The sequence below is a fragment of the Felis catus genome, chromosome B1, assembly GCF_018350175.1.
Source record: "Felis catus isolate Fca126 chromosome B1, F.catus_Fca126_mat1.0, whole genome shotgun sequence".
Classification (NCBI taxonomy): Eukaryota; Metazoa; Chordata; class Mammalia; order Carnivora; family Felidae; genus Felis; species Felis catus.
In genome coordinates, this window is record NC_058371.1 from 33,658,547 (window position 1) to 33,678,646 (window position 20,100).

Consider the following 20,100-nt stretch of genomic DNA (forward strand, 5'->3'; position numbering starts at 1 on the left):
ACACCTGTGGTGAGTGTAGCATGATGTATGGAGATGTTCAATCACTAGGTTGTACACCTGAGCCTGATGTAACATTGTCAGCTATACTCTAAATAAATAAATAGAAGAGTTATAAATAAAGAATCATGAATGCAGTTTTTAACTTTTTTTTTCATTTATAAAGCAAATGCTTACTAAATAGCTCATATAAAAAGGACTCAACTCATCAAGAGTGGAGAGCAAATCGTGGGACTGGCTAATAGGACTGACTGTATTCCTTCTACTCCTCTCCTGTCTCTCAATCCCCTACTTTGTGGTAGTCTCAATTCCAAAGAAATGTGTAAAGGTTGTTAATAACAGATCCTTATTTTTTTATAAATCAACAATACCAGAAAATTCTGTCTTCAGCTTTCAAAATCATCTATTGAGGTACATGCATATTCTCCGAGTAATAAACCAGAGGCGTATTGTTCAAAGATCTAACTAAGTCATTTTGGGGGGAACTTTTTTTTAGTGATCATTTATTAGTTGATTGAGTCCATCAAAAACGTCAGGCACCTAGTAAGTTTCAGACACAATCTGGACCATGGATATGTGAAGCAGATGGGCACTCATGGATCTTTAAAGGCTAACGCCTCGTGAGGATTTGAGGTGATATGAACCAGTCATACAAGAAAGCCTAAAACACATAGGACTCTCATAGTGCAATCATCTGCCAGAAATTGAACTTGCGATTACTCTTAATTGTCCTTAATAATTAATAATTAGAATATTTGGCCTGATGAAAGGGGCAGACCTTGACTTATCATCAGCAAATCCCCCCTCTCCCAACAAATTGATGGCAGTGATGACAAGGGGAAACAATAGCTCGTAGAGGTTTTAAGACATTGCAAATTTCATTCTTGCCAACCACTTGTAGCCCTGATGGTATAAATCACATGTAGGGTTGCAAAAATTCCCGTTCCTTAAAACTGATGGGACAAACTGAGATTTGCTGTAGGTAACGAACATTTTCTATGTTGATAAAAAGTTTGACATTTTAGATTTCAAACAACGAAGAGTCAGACTCAGGTGGCATGTATATTTCACTAGTTGTGCTCGTTTCTCTCCTTTGAGATCAGAAAGGAAATAAAAGGGGCTTATCCTGACATTAAGATGATTTTTTCAAAAAGGCACTTACTTCTGTTTTGAGGTCTTCCACGATTTTAATAGCATCCTTCGGATCAGTTGTCCTGGTAAAATTGAGTTCCGTACAAGAATAATTGGCAGCGAACTGTGCCTTTGGATTATATCTGAACACAAAATGTTGTCCCTCATCTGAATACTTCACTGGTTCGATGAGGTACCTTTGGTTATATACCCTGAAGAATCCCCTACAGAAAATGGAAATATGATGTATATTCAAGATCTATACCATTTTACTACTTTATTTCTCACCATATTTCTCTGTTCCATTTTATTGACTTTCCTTAGCTAAGAAAGGAAACAATAAGACCAAGGCCTCATGAGCATGTGGCTGCACACGTATTCTGAGTGATAAAAAGGTGAGGTGATATGTGGCCTTTGAATCAATAACATGCGTAAGAATCAACTCCTCTAGATTTTCAGAAGCTTACCAGCCCAATCTCTACTTTGAAATCTCAGAGTTCTCACAAATATTTTGTGAATTTTTATGTCCATCATGCTTTAATTGTAGAGTAACTATATGGAAGCACAAATACTATTACATGGCAATTTTGTCATTAAAAGAGTCTTTATTCTTGAATATATTGGGATCTACTTAAGTAAAGTACTCATAAATGAAGGCGGAAATGTTTGTTCTCCCACCCTGCTACCCCACATTTCCTCTTTAATCCTTGAGCCCAAGATCTATAAGGAACTGATACAGACTATACTTCTGGCTTTTTTGATTTCTAAAGACTCTAAACTCCTGAAGAGCAAAAAGCTGTGAAGTGTTGTGTTGTGGTGGGAATTCACAGGCCTAGAAGTCAGGAGAGCTGGTTTTTCCATAGAGTTCTATCACCAGCAAATTGAATGTTCAGAGGCTAGTCTCTGATTTCAGTGTCTCTGACATGAGAGGACAGGCTAGATTATTCCCAGAAGTCTCTGAATCCCTTGACCAAAAATTTGTCTTGCTTAGGGCTGTGCATTAGACATCTTTTTGTCAGAAATGGACATCAGTGATGGGCTAGAAGGGCTACTCATGCTGAAAATATGCAGTAGCTTTTTCCCGTGATTTTTTCTATTTATAAGGCTGTTTGAAAGATGAAAAGCAAATGTCTCTGAAAATGCCTTAAGCAAACTTATAAACCAAATAGAGAACTGTGCAATACCTCAGACCATTACATGTGCTGATACTGGCAGAAGAATCAAATTCATGTATGATGGATCCTTGGTAAAAACAGTGATCCTAAAATAGATGAAGAGACTATTGCTATAAATACATATGCTCATATTGCATAAATATCACTATACACATATTTTACGTTCACAATATATCAACATTGCATTCTCACAAATTACACCCATGCTCCTTCATGTATTCGCTCATTGCACTCTGTCATTTGGAAAATTTTAAACTCCTTCAGAATTCTTTTATTCTAATTGCATCGTTACTTTGTATGAAGCAGGATGTGGGTTCTTTCCTCACAGATTTAGGAGTGTATTAGTTGATGAATCCAGTCTCAGAAATGTGACCCTTTTCCATTTAAGTATTTCTCCTTTCATCCACCCTAAAATGTCTCCCAAACTACCCTTCTCATGTTGTTATTATAATTTTTCCCCAGTTGCCTATGAAATCAATCCAATTTTTAAAAAAAAAATTTTTTTAAGTTCATTTATTTATTTTGAGAGAGACAGAGACGGTGCGAGTAGGGGAGGGGTAGAGAAAGAGGGAGAATCTCAAGCAGGCTCTGCACCATCAGCACAGAACCCATTCAGGGCTCAAACTCACGAAATTGTGAGATCATGACCTGAGTCAAAATCAAGAGTTGGACACCTAACGGACCGAGTCACCCAAGCGCCCCATGCCAATGTTGTTGATGATTGCTAAAATTAGGTTTCGCTCTTCAGCCAGGTCCCCTCAAGCCCTTTCCTCCTGCGGCCTTGCTTCAGTCAAGTTGATATCCCTGTCACTCCCTACGTGGTGCTCTGCCTGTAATGGTTCCATCAGGTAATCACCTTTTCCATTTTGTCCATGAGTGACACTCCCCATGTGATCTCAGCCCCTCTTAGGCCAACAGCCACCCCCTGCATAAAAGCATGTTGCCCAGTTTTCTTCCATTTCTATTTTACAAAGATTGCCTGAAGGTTTACATTCCATGATTGACACATGCCTTAACCAGGAAATAAGGTTTTAGAAAGTACGCTTTTGGTGAAAAGGAATAATGTCATCTTCGGTTAGAAGGCTACAGAGGGCATGGAAAGGGAAGGAAGGCCGTAAAAGTAGAACCTGTATCCACTGGAATATTATTGATGATAAATGAACAAAAATTCATTTGGAGAATGAAGGAGAGACCACAATGTTGGTGCAGCAGAAGGCCTAGGCCGGGGAATAGGACTCACAAAAGGGTCAATTAGACGGAGGTTTTAAAATAGTTTCATGTCGTTAGTTTTTATCCCTTTAGCCCGATGACAATCTCATCAGGGTGCCTTCTACTTCTTTGGTTCCTGCTTTACCCTTTCTCCAGACTTAACGTCATTTGGGGTACACAGAAGTCAGTTTAGTCAAGAAAAAATACATTAACAGTCATCAATCTGCTTGTGAGACAGTAGTCGGCCTCCTTTAGAGTTTGAAAGGTCATGTGTTCTATTCTAGAATGATTCGTGACAGTATTCAATGTAAGATTCGCCTCTGACATAACATTTTCAGAAGCTGCCTGTACAGCTGGATTGCGTTTCAAAATCCCATGAGAAAATTTCAGAAGACAAGGGAAGGTTCCATAAGATACCGTGGTAGAAGGGTAGCTGGTGACGGCCTCTCCTTTTATAGAGTAGTAGGTTTCACTGTAATTTGAGGCTAGGAACTCCCTGGAAAAGAGGGCAGAGAGGTAGTGAGATTTAGTCAGTTTACAAAGATAGCAGATAAAACCAATTATGGGGAAGAGAAGCCTTGAGGCTGTTTCCAAATCTCAGCACGTTCCTCTCATGCTAAAAACACATAAGCAGAATCAACCCCACTCACACGAAAAGGCTTTCTGCCCAGATTTCATGATTTGGTAAACACTAGAAGAGACTGAAAGAGATTCTGGGAGCAAGTTGAGAAAAAAACTAGAGAAAATACTATCTAAGTAAAGTCATATATATATATTTGATACGAAATATATTTGATGTGTATATCAAATATACATAAAATGCATATATCTTAACATATATTAACCCAACAACTATATATTCAGATAAAAGCAGTATGTATTAATCATAATATAAATTTAGAAAACACAGAAAAGTATCAATGAAACTCGCTACAGAGAGACAACCTCTGCTAATATCTTCATGTAACTCTTCTTGTTTTAGGTTAATTTGTTTATTTTGAGACAAAGGGGGGGAGGGGCAGAGAGAGAGGGAGAAAGAGAATCCCAAGCAGGCTCCCTGCTGTCAGGACAGAGCCCGATGTGGGGCCCGAACCCACGAACCCTGAGATCATGACCTGAGCCAATTTAAGAGTCAGATGTTCAACCAACTAAGCCACTCAGGTTCCCTTTCATGTAATTCTTTATAGTTGTTTTTTTTTTTTCTCTGCACACGTTGAGGGATGGCATTCTGAGTAATCAGTAGAATGACTCTACTTACCCACATGCCCTGTAACAAATCCCATGGGTATCCTCAGACCAAGAACTAAGGTCGTATATCTCAACTCTCTCAGTACATGGATGCTACCGAAGTACATAGGGAATCATTGGATTCTTCTTACACCGTTCTGTAATTTACTTAGTTCTATCTGAATTACCCTACGTGGATAATAGCCATTCTATTTTAACATTTACGAGGCCCCAAGAAGAAAAGTGGAATATTGGCTCTCTTAGAGAGGAAATGGTGACGGAGTAGAGAAAGCCCTAGTATCAGAACCATCACTTGGGTTTGACTGAATAGAACGAGCTCAAAATCACTTTGGAGAGGTAATACGTACACTATCTTATATGAACGTGAAAAACAAACATTTGTGTAGTTTGTAGAGACATAAACACGTTTGTTATTAAAGTTGACATCATCCTCTCGAGACAGTTGTTTACCCAACAATCTTACTTTGTTATCTCATGAATTTGAAAACAGATAGTTACAAAACTCAATAAAGAAAATATTTAACTTAAATTAAGCATATCCACCTGTGCATTGTTACTCACCCTTCCTCAAAGAGCTGGCAGAACAGTCACAATTTGCCCTACTCGAGCAGAGTCAGTAGATTTCCCTTTATGTCCATGCTTCGTGAACACAACCTGCCTCATTCTCAGTAACTCCCAAAAGGTAGGATTATATGTTCAGCGTGCAACCAGAATGTACATTTTAATGGGCTGGATCATCGTGGGCATTGCTTTTCTTTCCCCAAAACTATATTCAAAAATTTTATTTTCTTAGAAAGCAGAGGATCCCACATTTTTCCGATGTATGAATACAAAGTACTAGTATCTCATTTTTTTAAATTTTATTTTGAAATAATTATAGACTCATAGGTAGTTACAGAGATAGCGTAGCAGAATCTGATGTCTATGCACACCTCCCTCAATCTCCCCAGTAGTTACATCTCACATAATTATAGTACAACAACAAAACCAGAAATACACATTAGTCTATTGCATGTTTGTGTTCATGTGGCGTTTTATCATAGGTGTAATTTGCACCACTGCAATCAAGATACAGAACTATTCCACCAGAAAATGACCTCTCATCTCTCTCACTGATCCCAGGAGTACAATTGCTTCCCCTGAGGGAGGTTGCATGTTTGCTCTTTTTTTTAAATTGCCAAATTGTTTTCCAGAGTGTTATATTGTTTAATATTCCCGTCGGCAATGTATTAATGATCCAGTATTCCTTATATCCTTTGCCAGCTTTCTGGCGACGTGATTATTGTTTTAGGTTTAGCCATTCTAATCGAATGAAATGATATTTCATTATAGTTTCATTTGCATTTCTTGAATGATTGATGATGCCACACATCTCTCAAGTGCTTGTTTGTCACCCGTATATTGTCTTTGGTGAGATGTCTCTTCCTACCTTTCGCGTATTTTCTGATTGAATTGCTTGCGTTATTATTGTTGAGTTCTCAGAACTCTTTATTTTTCCAGACGCTAGTCCTCTGTCGGTTTGCCAATGTCTCCTCCCAATTTGCAGCTTGTCTTTTCATCCTCATAATGAGACTTTGGTAGAGTTAAGCATTTTCAATTTCAATGAAGTCCAATTTATCAACTTTGTATTTTATTTTATTAGTCATGTCAAATGAACTGATGTCAAGTGGAAGAATTCTTTGCCTTAGCCCAAGATCCTAAGATATTTGCTGTTTTATCTAAATGTATTATAGTTTTGCATTCTACACTGACACCCATGATCTATTTTGAGTTAATTTTGACATGAATTTGGTAAAAGCATTGAGATTTAGGTTTGAGTTTCTTTTGTTTTTGTATTTTTTTGCTGGATAGTTTCAGCACCTTTTGCTGAAGAGATTCTACCTCCTCCATTGATTTGCTTTACAAACTTTGTCAAAAAAGAGTTGGCTTTACTAGGGTGGAACTATTTCTGAGATTTCTATTTGATTGTGTCTATTGTCCTGACAGTCTGACTCTCTATATAATAGCTCTCAAAGTGATTACTCCTGTTTTGTTTTTTTTTTTCTTTTTTCAGATTTCTTTTAGCTACTCTAGTTCCTTTGTCTTCCCCTATAAGTTTTGGAATAATCTTGTCTATATTTATAAAAAGTCTTACAGCAATTTCAATGGGAATTGTGATAACCCTATATATCCACTGGAGAAATTAACATCTTTCCCATGTGGTCTTCCAATATAGTAATACAAAATAAGACCCCACCTATTTACATCTTTTTGATGATTTTCATCAGAATCTTGTAGTTTTCAGTGAACAAGCTTTGTATTCAGTTCTCTGATTTGTAACAGTTTTATTTCTTTTTGAACAGCTGCAAATGGTGTTACAGTTTAAACTTCCGTTTCCTCATGTTCATTGCGAGTGTTTAAATACAATTGATATTTTTATGATGCAATATTCTGTGACTTTGCTGAATGCACTTATTACGCCCAGAAGATATTTTTTGTTTGATGTTTGGTTAGCCTGTTTGTTAGATTTTGTAGAATTTTCTATGCCAACCACTGTATGTCACCTGCAAGTAAGGACTTTTTTTTTTCCTTCTACCTTTCCAATCTATATGCCTTTTATTTCCTTTTGTTTCTGAGTTGAACTGACTAGATGTCCTGGGAATATGTTGACTAGCAGTAGTGAGAGTGTACGTATTTGCCTGGTTCTAGATTTTAGGAGGAAAACATTCAGTCTTTCACCAATAATCCTATTGCTGTAGGGTTTTGGAAATACTCGCTATCAAGTCAAGGACATCCTGTTATATTGCTAATTTTCTGAAATGTTTAATCATAAATGATTGTTGTATTTTAGCAAAAGCTTTTTTCTGTGCCAATTAATAATATCATGTGATTTTTTCTTCTTTCCATTGTTAATATGCTAAATTATGTTGATTAATTTTAGAATATTGGTCCAGTATTGTATTCCTGGAAAAGATCCCATTGGTTATGGTGTATTACTCTTGTTGTGCATTGTTGAATTCTATTTAATTTTGTTTATACTGTCTTTGTCTGGTTTAGGTATCAAAGTAATGTTGGCTTCATAAAATGAGAAGGGAAGTATTCTCTGTGTTTTCTGGAAGACATTGTATAAACACCGTAAAGTTTAGTGATATTTTTCATCTGCCATTTTCAGTATTTATACAATTTGAAGTAATTATTAATATATTAAGACTTAAGTCTGCTATTTTATCTTTTGTTCCTGTTTCTTCTTTTCTCATGTTTTAGTTTCCTTTTCCTGCCTTCTTATGGATTGCTTAAATATACTTTCAAATTCCATTTTGATTTATCTATAGCGTTTTTCAGCGTACCTCCCTGTATAGGTTTTTTAGTGGTTACTCTAGATAATACATTTCATACATGTGTATGTATGTATATATAAAATGAACCACGGTATGTCTTGGAATTGTCTGAGATTTATATATTGGAGATTGTCTGAGTTTATCCTGTTTTGAATTTGTTCAGCTTCTTGAACCTGTAGGTTTTTATTGTCTCCTTTGCCAAATGTGGGTATTTTCAGTATCAAGATATTCATTTGATATTTTTTCAGTTCCATACTCTTTCTCCTCTCCTTTGGGGTCTCTGATGACCTCAGTTTTTCATCTTTTATTTTATTACCACATATTCCTGACAGTGGCTTTTTTTTTTCAGAAAATTTTCTTTGTTATTTAGATTGTGTAATTTCTATTATTCCATATTCACTGATTATTTTCTCCTGCCGTCTGTGTTCTTTTTTGTTTTTAATGTTTATTTTGAAAAAGAGAGTGAGAGAGCATGTGCACAAGTAGGGGAAGGGCAGACAGAGAGGGAGAGAGAGAATCCCAAACAGCCTCCAGGCTGAGCACAGAGCCCAATGCAGGGCTCAATTTCACAATCGTGTTCATGGCCTGGGCTGAAATCAAGAGTCAGATGCTTAACAACTGAGCCACCTAAGCATCCCTGCCCTCTCCATTCTGATATTGAGCCCATGCATTGAAAGTTTTATTTTTTCCATGTATTTTACTTTTCAGTTCTAAAATTTCCTTTAGATTCTTATTTATATCTTCTATTTTTTTCTGAGGTTTTCTATTCATCCCCTGAGACATTCTATTTTGTTTCATTTGTTTCAAGCATGTTTATAATTGTTCACTGAAGCATTATTTTTAATGTCTATTTCCTTTTTTATATTAAATATAGTTTATTGTCAAATTGGTTTCCATACAACACCCAGTGCTCATCCCAACAGGTGCCCTCCTCCATGCCCAGCACCCGCTTTCCCCTCTCTCCCACCCCCCATCTACCCTTAGTTTGTCTCAGTCCTTAAGAGTCTCTTATGGTTTGCATCCCTCCCTCACTGTAATTTTTTTCCCTCCTTCCCCTCCCCCATGGTCTTCTGTTAAGTTTCTCAGGATCCACATACGAGTGAAAACATACGGTATCTGTCTTTCTCTGCCTGATTTATTTCACTTAGCATAATACCCTCAAGTTCCATCCATGTTGCTACAAATGGCCAGATTTCATTCTTTCTCATTGCCAAGGAGGAATCCATTGTATACATAAACCACAGCTTCTTTATCCATTCATCAGTTGATGGACATTTAGGCTCTTTCCATAGTCTGGCTATTGTTGAGAGTGCTGCCGTAAACAGCAGGGTACGAGTGCCCCTATGCACTCCCATAGTTTATTTATTTTTAAGAGAGAGAGAAAGAGCAAGCAGGGGAGGGGCAGAGCGAGAGGGAGAGAGAGAGAATCCCAAGCAACCTCCACGGTGTCACAGCAGTGCCAGACATGGAGCTCAGTCTTACAAACTGTGAGATCATGACCCGAGCTAAAATCAAGAGTTGGATGCTTAACTGACTGAGCCACCCAAGTGTCCCTGTTCACTGAAGTATTTTTATGATGGATGCTTTGAAATTTTGTCTGATAATTCAAAGGTAAAATTCTGCCAGCAGACTCTGTACTACAAAAATCAGTAAAAGAAGTCCTTCGGGCTCAAGGGATTGGCAGAAGATGGAAAATTGAATTTCTAAGAATAGAAAGATAGGAAATGGTAAATAATTCAGGAAATAAAATTGTTTTTTCATTGAATTTCTTTCAGGTACACATGACCACTTTAAGCCAAAATTATAGCCATGCATCATGGAGTTCATAATGTTTACAGATGTATACATATCCAAATTAACGTAAAAAAATCATGGAATAGACTTATATGATTGTGAAGCTTTTACATTTTATATTAAATGATACAATATTAATTTTAAATAAATATTGTAATATCTGAAATAAAAGTTTAAACCTAAAGCAGAGAGATATTTCTAAAAACCCAATAGATAAATAAAAAGCCAGTAAGGAGGGTAATAAAAAAATCAAATAATCCAAAGATCCAAAAAAGAAGACCAGAGAAACAAACAAACAACAACAATAAAAACTCAGATATCAAAAATTAAATACAACATATCATTCAAAACATTAAATGTTAATGGATCAAACATTATAATTAGAAATCAGATTGTCAGAATTTGTTAAAAAACAGGACCCAACTACTTGCCAAATTACAAGAGACACATTTTAAATAGAAAGACAGATATGTTGAAGGGAATGGATGAAAAATAATACATTACACAAAGAGTAAATATATGAAGGCTAGGATATTATGTTGATATCAGGTAAAATACACTTCCTGACAAGACAAATCTTGTATAATGACATAATGATAAAAGAATCAATTCGCCAACATAGCTGGAGGTGTCATAAATCCAGACTTTAAGTTATACTATAAAGCTGTAGAAATCAAAACAGTATGGTACTGGCATAAAAAAATACACACAGATCAATGGAACAGACTAAAGCCCAGAAATAAACCCACAATTATATGGTGAATTAATCAACAAAGGAGGCAACAATGTGCAATGGGGAAAAGTCTCTTCAATAAATGGTGCTATAGGGGTGCCTGGGTGACCCAGAGAATTAAGCATCTAACTTCGGCTCAGGTTATGATCTCACAGTTTGTGAGTTCAAGCCCCCCTTCGGGCTCTGTGCTGACAGCTCAGAGTTTGGAGCCTGCTTTGGATTCTGTTTCTCCCTGTCTCTGCCCCACTCGTATTTGCACTCTGTCACTCTCTGTCTCTCAAAAATGAATAAAATGTTAAAAACAATTTTAATGGTGCTGCAAAACTGGACAGCTACAAACAAAAGAATGAAACTGGACCACTTTCTTACACCATCCCCCAAAAATAAGCTCAAAATGGATTAAAGATATAAATGTGAGTCCTGAAACCATAGAAATCTTAGAAGAGAACACAGGCAGTAACTTCTCTGAAATTGGCCATAGCAACATTTTTCTGGGTAAGTCTCCAGGGGCAAGAGAAACAAAAGCAAAAAAATAAACTACTGGGACTACATCAAAATTAAAAGCTTCTGTACAGCAAAGGAAACAATCAACAAACCTAAAAGACAACTTACTGAATGGAAGAAGATATTTGCAAATGACATAGCTAATATAGGATTAGTATCCGAAATGTATAAAGAACTTAAATAACTCAACATCAACAAAATGAATAATCCAATTTAAAAAATGAGGAGAAGACACGAATAGACATTTCTCCAAAGAAGACATCCAGATGTCCAGCAGGCACATGAAAAAATGCTCAACATCACTCATCATCAGGGAAATACAAATCAAAACATAATGAGATATCACATCACACCTATCAGAATGGCTAAAAGCACAAGGATGTGGAGAAATAGGAATGCTTTTGCACTGGTGGTGGGAATGCAAACTGGTGCAGCCACTGTGGAAAACAGTATGGAGGGTGTTCAAAAAATTAAAAACAGAATGACTCTATGATCCAGTAATGGTGCTACTAGGTATTTACTTAAAGAATACAAAAACACTAATTTTAAAGGATATATGCATCTCTATGTTTACTGCAGCATTATTTACAATAGTCAAATTATGGAAGCAGCCCAAGTGTCCACTGATAGATGAACAGATAGGTGATATCTATACATACAATGGAATATTATTCAGTCATGAAAACAAATGAAATCTTGCCATTTTCAAAGAACGGGGCTGGATCTAGAGAGTATAAGGCTAACTGAAATAAACAGTCAGAGAAAGACAAATATCATATGATCTCACTCATATGCGGAACTTAAGAAATAAAACAAATAAGTAAATTAAAAGAGACAAACAAAGAAACAGACTCTTAACCATAGAGAACAGATTATTATCAGAGGGAAGTGGGAGGGGGGAAATGGATGAAATAAGTGAAGGGGATTAAGATACACTTATTTTGATAAGCCCAGAGTAATATATGGATTGATGAGTGACTATGCCTACACCTGAAAGTAATATAACACTGTATATTAACTACACTGAAATTCAAATTAAAAAAAAAAAAGTCACTGGGAACTGGAGGAAAAGTAGAATCAATTCACAGTAAAAAAATTATAAATATGTCTGAACTTAATAGCTAAGCTTCATAATACATGAAACAAATATTAAAGGAATGGAAAAGAGAGAAAAATGGAAAGAAGAAAAACAATTTCAAAAACCATAGTTAAATATTTTGACACAACTCTCTCAGCAATGGACAGAGAAAATAGACACATAAATTAAATAAAAATAATTCTAAATAATCCACCACTTTTTCTAATTGCTGTTTATAGAATGCTTCACCCAACACTGTAAAATACATATTCTTTTCAAGTGCACATGTATGTTTAATGAGTTAGAAACATGCTTGGCTATAAAAAATTGTAATACATTTTTTAAAAATATGATGTTATACAAACTATATTCTTCATCAAAAATACAATTAAAATAGAAAAATTTGACACAACGATATATTTTTTAAAAAACACCAAATATTGGGGGGCGTCTGGATGGCTCAGTAGTTGTGTCTGACTTTGGCTCAGGTCATGATCTCATGGTCTGTGAGTTCGAGCCCCATATCAGGCTCTGTGCTGACAGCTCAGAGCCTGGAGCCTGCTTCAGATTCTGTGTCTCCTTCTCTCTCTGCCCCTCCCCAGCTCATGCTCTGTCTCTCTTTCTCTCAAAAATAAACATTAAAAAAATTTTTTAACTCCAAATGCTGGAGTTAAATAGCCACTCTTAAGTAATACATGAGCCAAAGAAAAAATCTCAAAAGAAATTACAATATATTTTGGAATAAATGATAATAAAAATCCAACATATCAAGATTTTTGAGATGCATCTAAATTTGTGTTTAGAAGAAATGTCATAGCTTTAAATACTTTAAATACTTATGACAGAACACATGAAATGTTTCTGTAAAAAGAGAAAAGTAACCATTAAATAAGTGGGACAAATAAAATAATAAAGGTAATAAAACGAATCAGTGAAATAAACAGTAACATTAGTAAAATAAAATTCTAGTTATTTGAAAACATCAAATTGATAAACTCCTTTATATTAGTCAAGGAAAAAAGAGAACTCAAATAACCAATATTAGATATTATAAAGAGATTATCTCTAAAGATATTACAGACATTAAAAGAATAGAATAGAATGAGTAGAACGAAAGAATAGAATGAGGGAAAAAAAGAATAATAAGAATATTATGAAACACCTTACGCCAAAAATTTGACAACTTAGATGAAATATACATTTTCCTTGTAAATTACAACTTAAAACTGACTCAATATGAAGGAAAATCTGAATAAGCCTTTATTAATAAGATTGAATTTGTAATCATAAAATCTCATTCCCACACATACACAAAAAAATCCTCAAGGCACAGAAAGTTTCATTTAAGAATTCTAACAAACATTCCAAAAATGTCCTTTATAAATATAGAAAAAGAGAATACTTTCTAATTCATGTTATGAGATCACCATAATCCTAATATAAATATCTGACTATGACATTACAAAAAATGAAAAATACAGAATAATATTAATCACTAACTTGGTTTTAAAACCCTTAACAAAATAATAGTAACTGAATACAGCAAAGAGTTTTCTTCCAAGAGTGCAAAGATGGTTTGGTATTCACAAATCAATTACTGAAATTGACATATGGACATTTCAATAGTTGAAGACAGAACACTTGCAGCAAATTTCTCAGGCAACTATCTTAATCTAGTAAGGTAAACCAATGACAATTCTCCTAGCAATATCATATTAATCCTTTAATATTGAATACTTTCCCCTTAAAATAAAAAATAATGAATGGTTGCCAACTCTCATTACTTCTACTCAAATTGTACTGGAGTTCTTAATCACTGGAATAAGATATAGAAATAGAAGGAATAATGACTAGGAAGAAAGTAGTAAAACGGTCGATATTTGCTGTTGAATATCCTTAAGCAACCTACAGAACAATCAATAGATTCATAGATGAAACCCTAATAGAAAAATAAAATAATGAGAAGCAGTTCTGCTTACAAGAACGCCACAAACATTACACATGTAGAAATAAATTTAACAACAAAAGACATGTGAGAGCTCTACACCATAAACTACAAAACACTGTTGATAGCAATTAAAGACCTAAGTAAATATAGAGACACGACATGAAGAGTTTTAATGTTATTGATATCAATTCTCTCCAAATTGATATGCACATTCAATAAAACTCCAAACAAAACTCCAGGGCTTTTAAAATATAAAATTAACAAATGGGGCGCCTGGGTGGCTCAGTCGGTTAAGCGTCCGACTTTGGCTTTGGTCATGAACTTATGGTTTGCTTCGGATTCTGTGTCTCCCTCTCTCTCTGCTCCTCCCCTGCTCATGCTCTGTCTCTCTTGGTCTCAAAAATAAAGAAACATTAAAAAAATTAAAAATAAATAAAATTAAATTACCAAATGGATTCTACATTTTAGAAAAATGGAAAGGATCTAGAGTTTTTAATTTCTAAAAGAGTAGAACAAAGTTGGAGAGGTTACCCAAACTGGCTTTTGATTTACTTAAAGCTGCAGTAAACAAGACAATGTGGTCGCGGATTCAGGATTGAAAAGTAAATGAACAGGATAGACTAGAGAGATCCCAGAAATAATCATTGGATTTTGTTTGAAGTATGAAAGCAATCCAATGCAAAGAAAGGCAATGTAACAAAATGGGCTGGAATAACTAGCTAAGCATACGGAAAGATAAGAACCTTGACCTTCCCACAAATTGCCCACACACGCACACATTCACGACAATAGCAGATCAAATCTAAAAACCAAAACAATGAAGACGTTAGAAGACAGTTCACATAAAGCAATTACCATAAATGAAACATGTGATAAATTAAAATCGTTTTCAAACGATAAATTTTTACTTTTTAGGAGACACAATTAAGAAAATGAATAAAAAAATCACAGAATGGAAAACGCCATTAACAGATATATTTGACAAAGAGCTGATCTTCAAGATATGAAAGATAATAAAAAAAGTTTTCAACAGGGGCTGCAAGTTTATTGAAAATGAAATATTACCACAAACTCACTAGTGTAACTAAAATTATAAAGGGGAGCCCCTGGGTGGCTCAGTCAGATAAGCCTCCAACTTTTGATTTCTGCTCAGGTCATGATCTCACATTTCGTGAGATTGAGCCCTGCATCCGGCTCTGTGCTCTCAGTGCAGGGCCTGCTTGGGATTCTCTGCCACTCTTACTCTCTCTGTCCCTCGTCCTTCTCTCTCTCTCTCAACACAAATAAATAAAAAAAAAAAAATTATAATGATGAAGACGACAGGGAGCAACTAGAATTCTCATACGTTGTAATATACAAAATTGTACAACCACTTTGGAAACTGATTGGAAGCCTTTTATTTACTTATTTATTCATTTATTTATTTTTATTCTTTTTTAAAAATTGTTATGTTTATTTTTGAGAAAGACAGAGAGAGAGAAGACAGAGAGAGACAGAGTGCAAGCAGGGGAGGGGCAGAAAGAGAGGGAGACACAGAATCCAAGGCAGGCTCCAGACTCTGTGCCGACAGCAGAGAGACTGATGTGGGGCTTGAACTCACAAACCTCAAGATCATAACCTGAACCGAAGTCGGACGCTTAACTGACTGAGCCACCCAGGCAGCCCCAATTTTTTTTTTTTCAAGTAACACTCTATGACCCAGAAATTTCACTCCTTGGCTTTGACCAAGGAGAAATGAAAGCATGTATCATATAAAGGCTATACAAGAATGCCCATTTAAGCTTTACTTGTGATGGCCAAATCCTGGAAAGAGCTTAGGCTGTCCAACCATGGGAGACTAAATAAATAAACTGTAGTATATTTATACGATGGAATAGTACTCAGAAAGTAAAAGACTCAAACTTCTGATACGTGGAACTACATGAACGAGTCTCATTAATGCAGTGCTGAATTAAAGAAGCCGTATGCAAAAGAGTACATGCGGTGTAAACCTATTTATAAGAACTTCCAGAATGGACAAAAATAATTTGCAGTTGATGAACCTCTATGAGCAGGTCTTGAAGGGAATCGATTAGGAAAAAACAGAAGTAAATTTTCTGAGTGACACTTCTTCTGTAGTTCATTTTTGTAAAAATTTGGGTAACACAGGTATGCTCATTTGCCAAAATTCAATGAATATACACTTAAGGTGTGTGCATTTCTTTGTATACAAATTTTAAATGAGAAGAAGAAAACTGTAAACAAATATTAAATTCTAATGATCTGCTGCTTGTTGAAGTATGTAGTGGGAAGTTATGTTAATGTCTAAAATGTATAAAAATAAGATGATGGATGGATGGATAGATGGATGGATGGATGGATGGATGGATGGATAGGTGGATGAATAGATGGATGGATGGATTGAAGAATGGATAGACAGGAAAATAAGATATAAAACAAGCATATTAAAATGTTAATGGGTATATGTTATATGTATATCTTCTTGGGATTATGGGTATATGTGTATTCATGGGTATATGAATGTTCACTCTAAAATTATTTCAACTAAAAATAAAATAAAATAAAATAACTTCAACTTTGCTCTCTGTGTGAAAATTTTTTTATAACAAACTGTTGGTTAAAAATGAAAGACATACAACAGGTAAATAAAATACAATCATATTTGTGGTTATTTTCAAAACACATAAATATAACTTTTGGTAAAGTGCTTGATTGTATAACATATTCTAAATTAATGTTTCTTTTGCCTCATATATACATACACATGTAACTTTTCACCTATTATTGGATTTACTGTAGTGAAAACTAAGTTGGCCCAATCGGTGTTTCCACTGGATGAATAAAAATCTGATCAGACATGGTTGGTCTATGAAGATTTACCTCTATTTCTCAATATCAGCTTATAAAATAAGTATTCGGTGTGGTTAAAACCAAGTCAGATGAAACTCACAGGGGAAATATGGGAAAAAGTGGCTACAAAAAGCAAAACCCAAGACAAAAATCTAAATTAATAAGATCAAGTTTCTGTTTGTTACCGTAAGATATGAAAACATCTGAATAACTAGTATTCACAGATTTGAAAGGCTCCATGGTATGTACTAAATTCACTTCCTTCTTGGAGGGGACTACAGTAATGTCGATCAGAAGTATCAATATTAGATTAAACTACTTTATACCTCCACAAGTCTATAATATGCCACTCCAGGCGGATTAACAGAATTACACAATAGCTAATATATAATGAGATTTGGCTACTTGAGGCATAGGCAGCATGGAGTAATTTCGAAAACAGATATATCTGAGTTGGAGAATCAGCACCATTATCTGCACTGTGACCCTGACAGGTTTTTGCTTCAGTGAACCTATGATTCTTCCTCAGTAAAATAAAAGTAAAATCATATATTTGCTTGTATGGATATTGTGGGAATTAAGAAAGCACTTTGAGAGAAGGCATATAGATATTGCTCAATAAATGCTAGCCTTCTTCCATCCTGAGAATGTATGCAGCGTCTAAATAAATTATCAATAGAATTATGTTCTTAGATTAATTCTATTTCGGTGCATCTGTCCAGTGGGCAACTCTGGAGTAGAAAAAAGGTTTTTTGTTTGTTTCTTTGTTTTATATTTTTTGTTTGCTGTTCTTTTTAGCTAATAGGCTAGAGTCTCAATTCTTTTTTTTTTTTTTTTTTTTTGAGAGAGAGAGAGAGCGCGTGCGCACATGCAATTAGGAGAGTGGCAGAGGGAGAGAAAAACAGAATCTCTTTGTTGTTGTTTTTATTTTTAAAAAATTTGAGGGGCGCCTGGGTGGCGCAGTCGGTTAAGCGTCCGACTTCAGCCAGGTCACGATCTCGCGGTCCGTGAGTTCGAGCCCCGTGTCGGGCTCTGGGCTGTTGGCTCAGAGCCTGGAGCCTGTTTCTGATTCTGTGTCTCCCTCTCTCTCTGCCCCTCCCTCGTTCACGCTCTGTCTCTCTCTGTCCCAAAAATAAATAAACGTTGAAAAAAAAATTAAAAAAAAATTTGAATATAATTCATTGTCAGATTGGTTTCCATAAAACACCCAGTACTCATCCCAACAAGTGCCCTCCTCCATGCCCATCACCCACTTGTCCTTCTCCCCCACCCCCATCAACCCTTAGTTTGTTCTCAGTTCTTGAGAGTCTCTTATGGTTTGCCTCCCTCCCTCTCTGTAACTTTTTTTTCCCCTCCTCTCCCCCATGGTCTTCTGTTAAGTTTCTCAAGATCCACAAATGAGAAAGAATCTCTAGCAGGCTCCACACTCAGCACAGAGCCAGACATGAGACTTGATCCCACAATCCTGGGATCATGACCTGAGCCAAAATTAAGAGTCTGATGCTCAATCACCTGAGCCACCCAGGTGCCCTCCAATCCTTCAGTAGAGTTATCCTTCCACTTAGCATTTAATACTTCTTCATGATTTTAATGTTTGGGTCTGGGAGGCAGAGCTATTGTGTATAGGAATGGCCCAAAGAAAAACGATGGAAATTTAACCATAACAACACAGAAGTTGTAAAGAAAGCTAAGGAAGAAATGAAGGCCATTAGAATTATTTAGCTAACACAAGATAACCTGTCGAAGTAAATTCTTCCCAGTTCTGGTTTATTCTCCCACAGAACTTGGTTTGATATCTATTTTAAAGAACTTAGCAGTCCACTCTGAAAAGCCATGTTTTTCAAATTTCCTTTGTTCCACTGATTCACAAAGGACTCCAAGTTTCCAAATAAAGAGTAACTCGGGAACTGAAGGGCAGTGTCTGTAATTGTTGTTAAGATGTCGAAATGCAAGGGGCTTATATTAGAAGACTAGGAATTCAGAATATATACAGGTAACAGTGACTTGACGAATTCACTTCGCTGGCAGTTTTTACAAAAGCTGAGATACTACAGACTAATACATCTATAAGGTGGTGAATTATAATAGAACTTACCTTGATTTTAAAAGGTGAAGTATTAAGGTTTTTCTAGTTAGCCTTAGTTCATACAACAATTCTTCTTCATAAGTTTCCTGCAAAACAATATCCATCGCATGGCTTAAACGTGTGCTCATTTGGTGTGTGTTGGGATGGGGAGTGGGGTGGATCCTGGGATAAATTAGACTTTATCAATCTACCTGGCAACCCAGCAGTTAAGGGCCAGACAAAATGATCAATACGGATTAGGCTGAGTGAACGAGAACCAATATATGGAGGATTTTGCTTGTAAGTTATGTTTTCGTTAAATTTTTTGATGGGCACTTTTTCTAGTTATAAAATAAAATGAAAGGAAAGGAAAATATTTATAGTCTCTGCTCATAGAGCTTTTGTTTATGTATTTTTAACAATTTTGGGTATAGTGTTTTATAGTCTACTGTCTCACATAAAAATAAATTATGACCATCACCATTTTCCTATCCCAATAAGTGTTTTTCATAGCACGTATTTTATGGCTGAAAAGCACAATGTGAAGTTATTTAATCTATATCCATTGATATATATATATATATCCAAATTTCCATCAGAAATTTGATTTGAGGTATTCACTGTAGTTAGACATAATTTCTTTATCGGCAAGGTGGAAAAAATGCAAAGCTTTTAGAGAAATACTCTAAAATAACCTGAAGAAAGGAAGCACAAAATTAGAATTTCACTAGAAATTTACAGTGGTTCTTGTTTTTTTGCCTTAGATGTTAACAGTAATGAATTGATAACTTATGGTGACAAATTGTTTTCTTCGATGACCATTGGGAGTGACATTTTTCTTCTGTTCATTTAGTTTATGTTGTTATTTGTATACTCGTATATGATTTCCTAATTTATATCCTTTAACTATTTTCTTTTGTGGTATTTTCTTTCTTTATAATTCATAAGAACTATTTATAATTTCAGGATTTACAGTTACTGGTCATATGTCTAGCACATTTCTTTAGTTTATTGTTCACCCATGTATTCAATAGCTGTCATTTCGGGCATA

At 35.4% G+C, this 20,100-nt stretch overlaps 1 protein-coding gene across 1 annotated transcript in view; it reads right to left on the reverse strand.

Annotated features, from left to right (window-relative positions):
* ADAM7 (ADAM metallopeptidase domain 7) overlaps nt 1-20,100 on the reverse strand; it is a 67,219-nt gene that overhangs the window by 42,454 nt on the left and 4,665 nt on the right. The window contains exons 3-6 of the mRNA XM_045056716.1: nt 19,080-19,156; nt 3,930-4,008; nt 2,313-2,389; nt 1,160-1,352 (exon numbers count right to left, since the gene is read on the reverse strand). Coding sequence (XP_044912651.1) covers nt 1,160-1,352; nt 2,313-2,389; nt 3,930-4,008; nt 19,080-19,156 — 426 coding nt within the window. The remainder of the gene's footprint in view (nt 1-1,159; nt 1,353-2,312; nt 2,390-3,929; nt 4,009-19,079; nt 19,157-20,100) is intronic.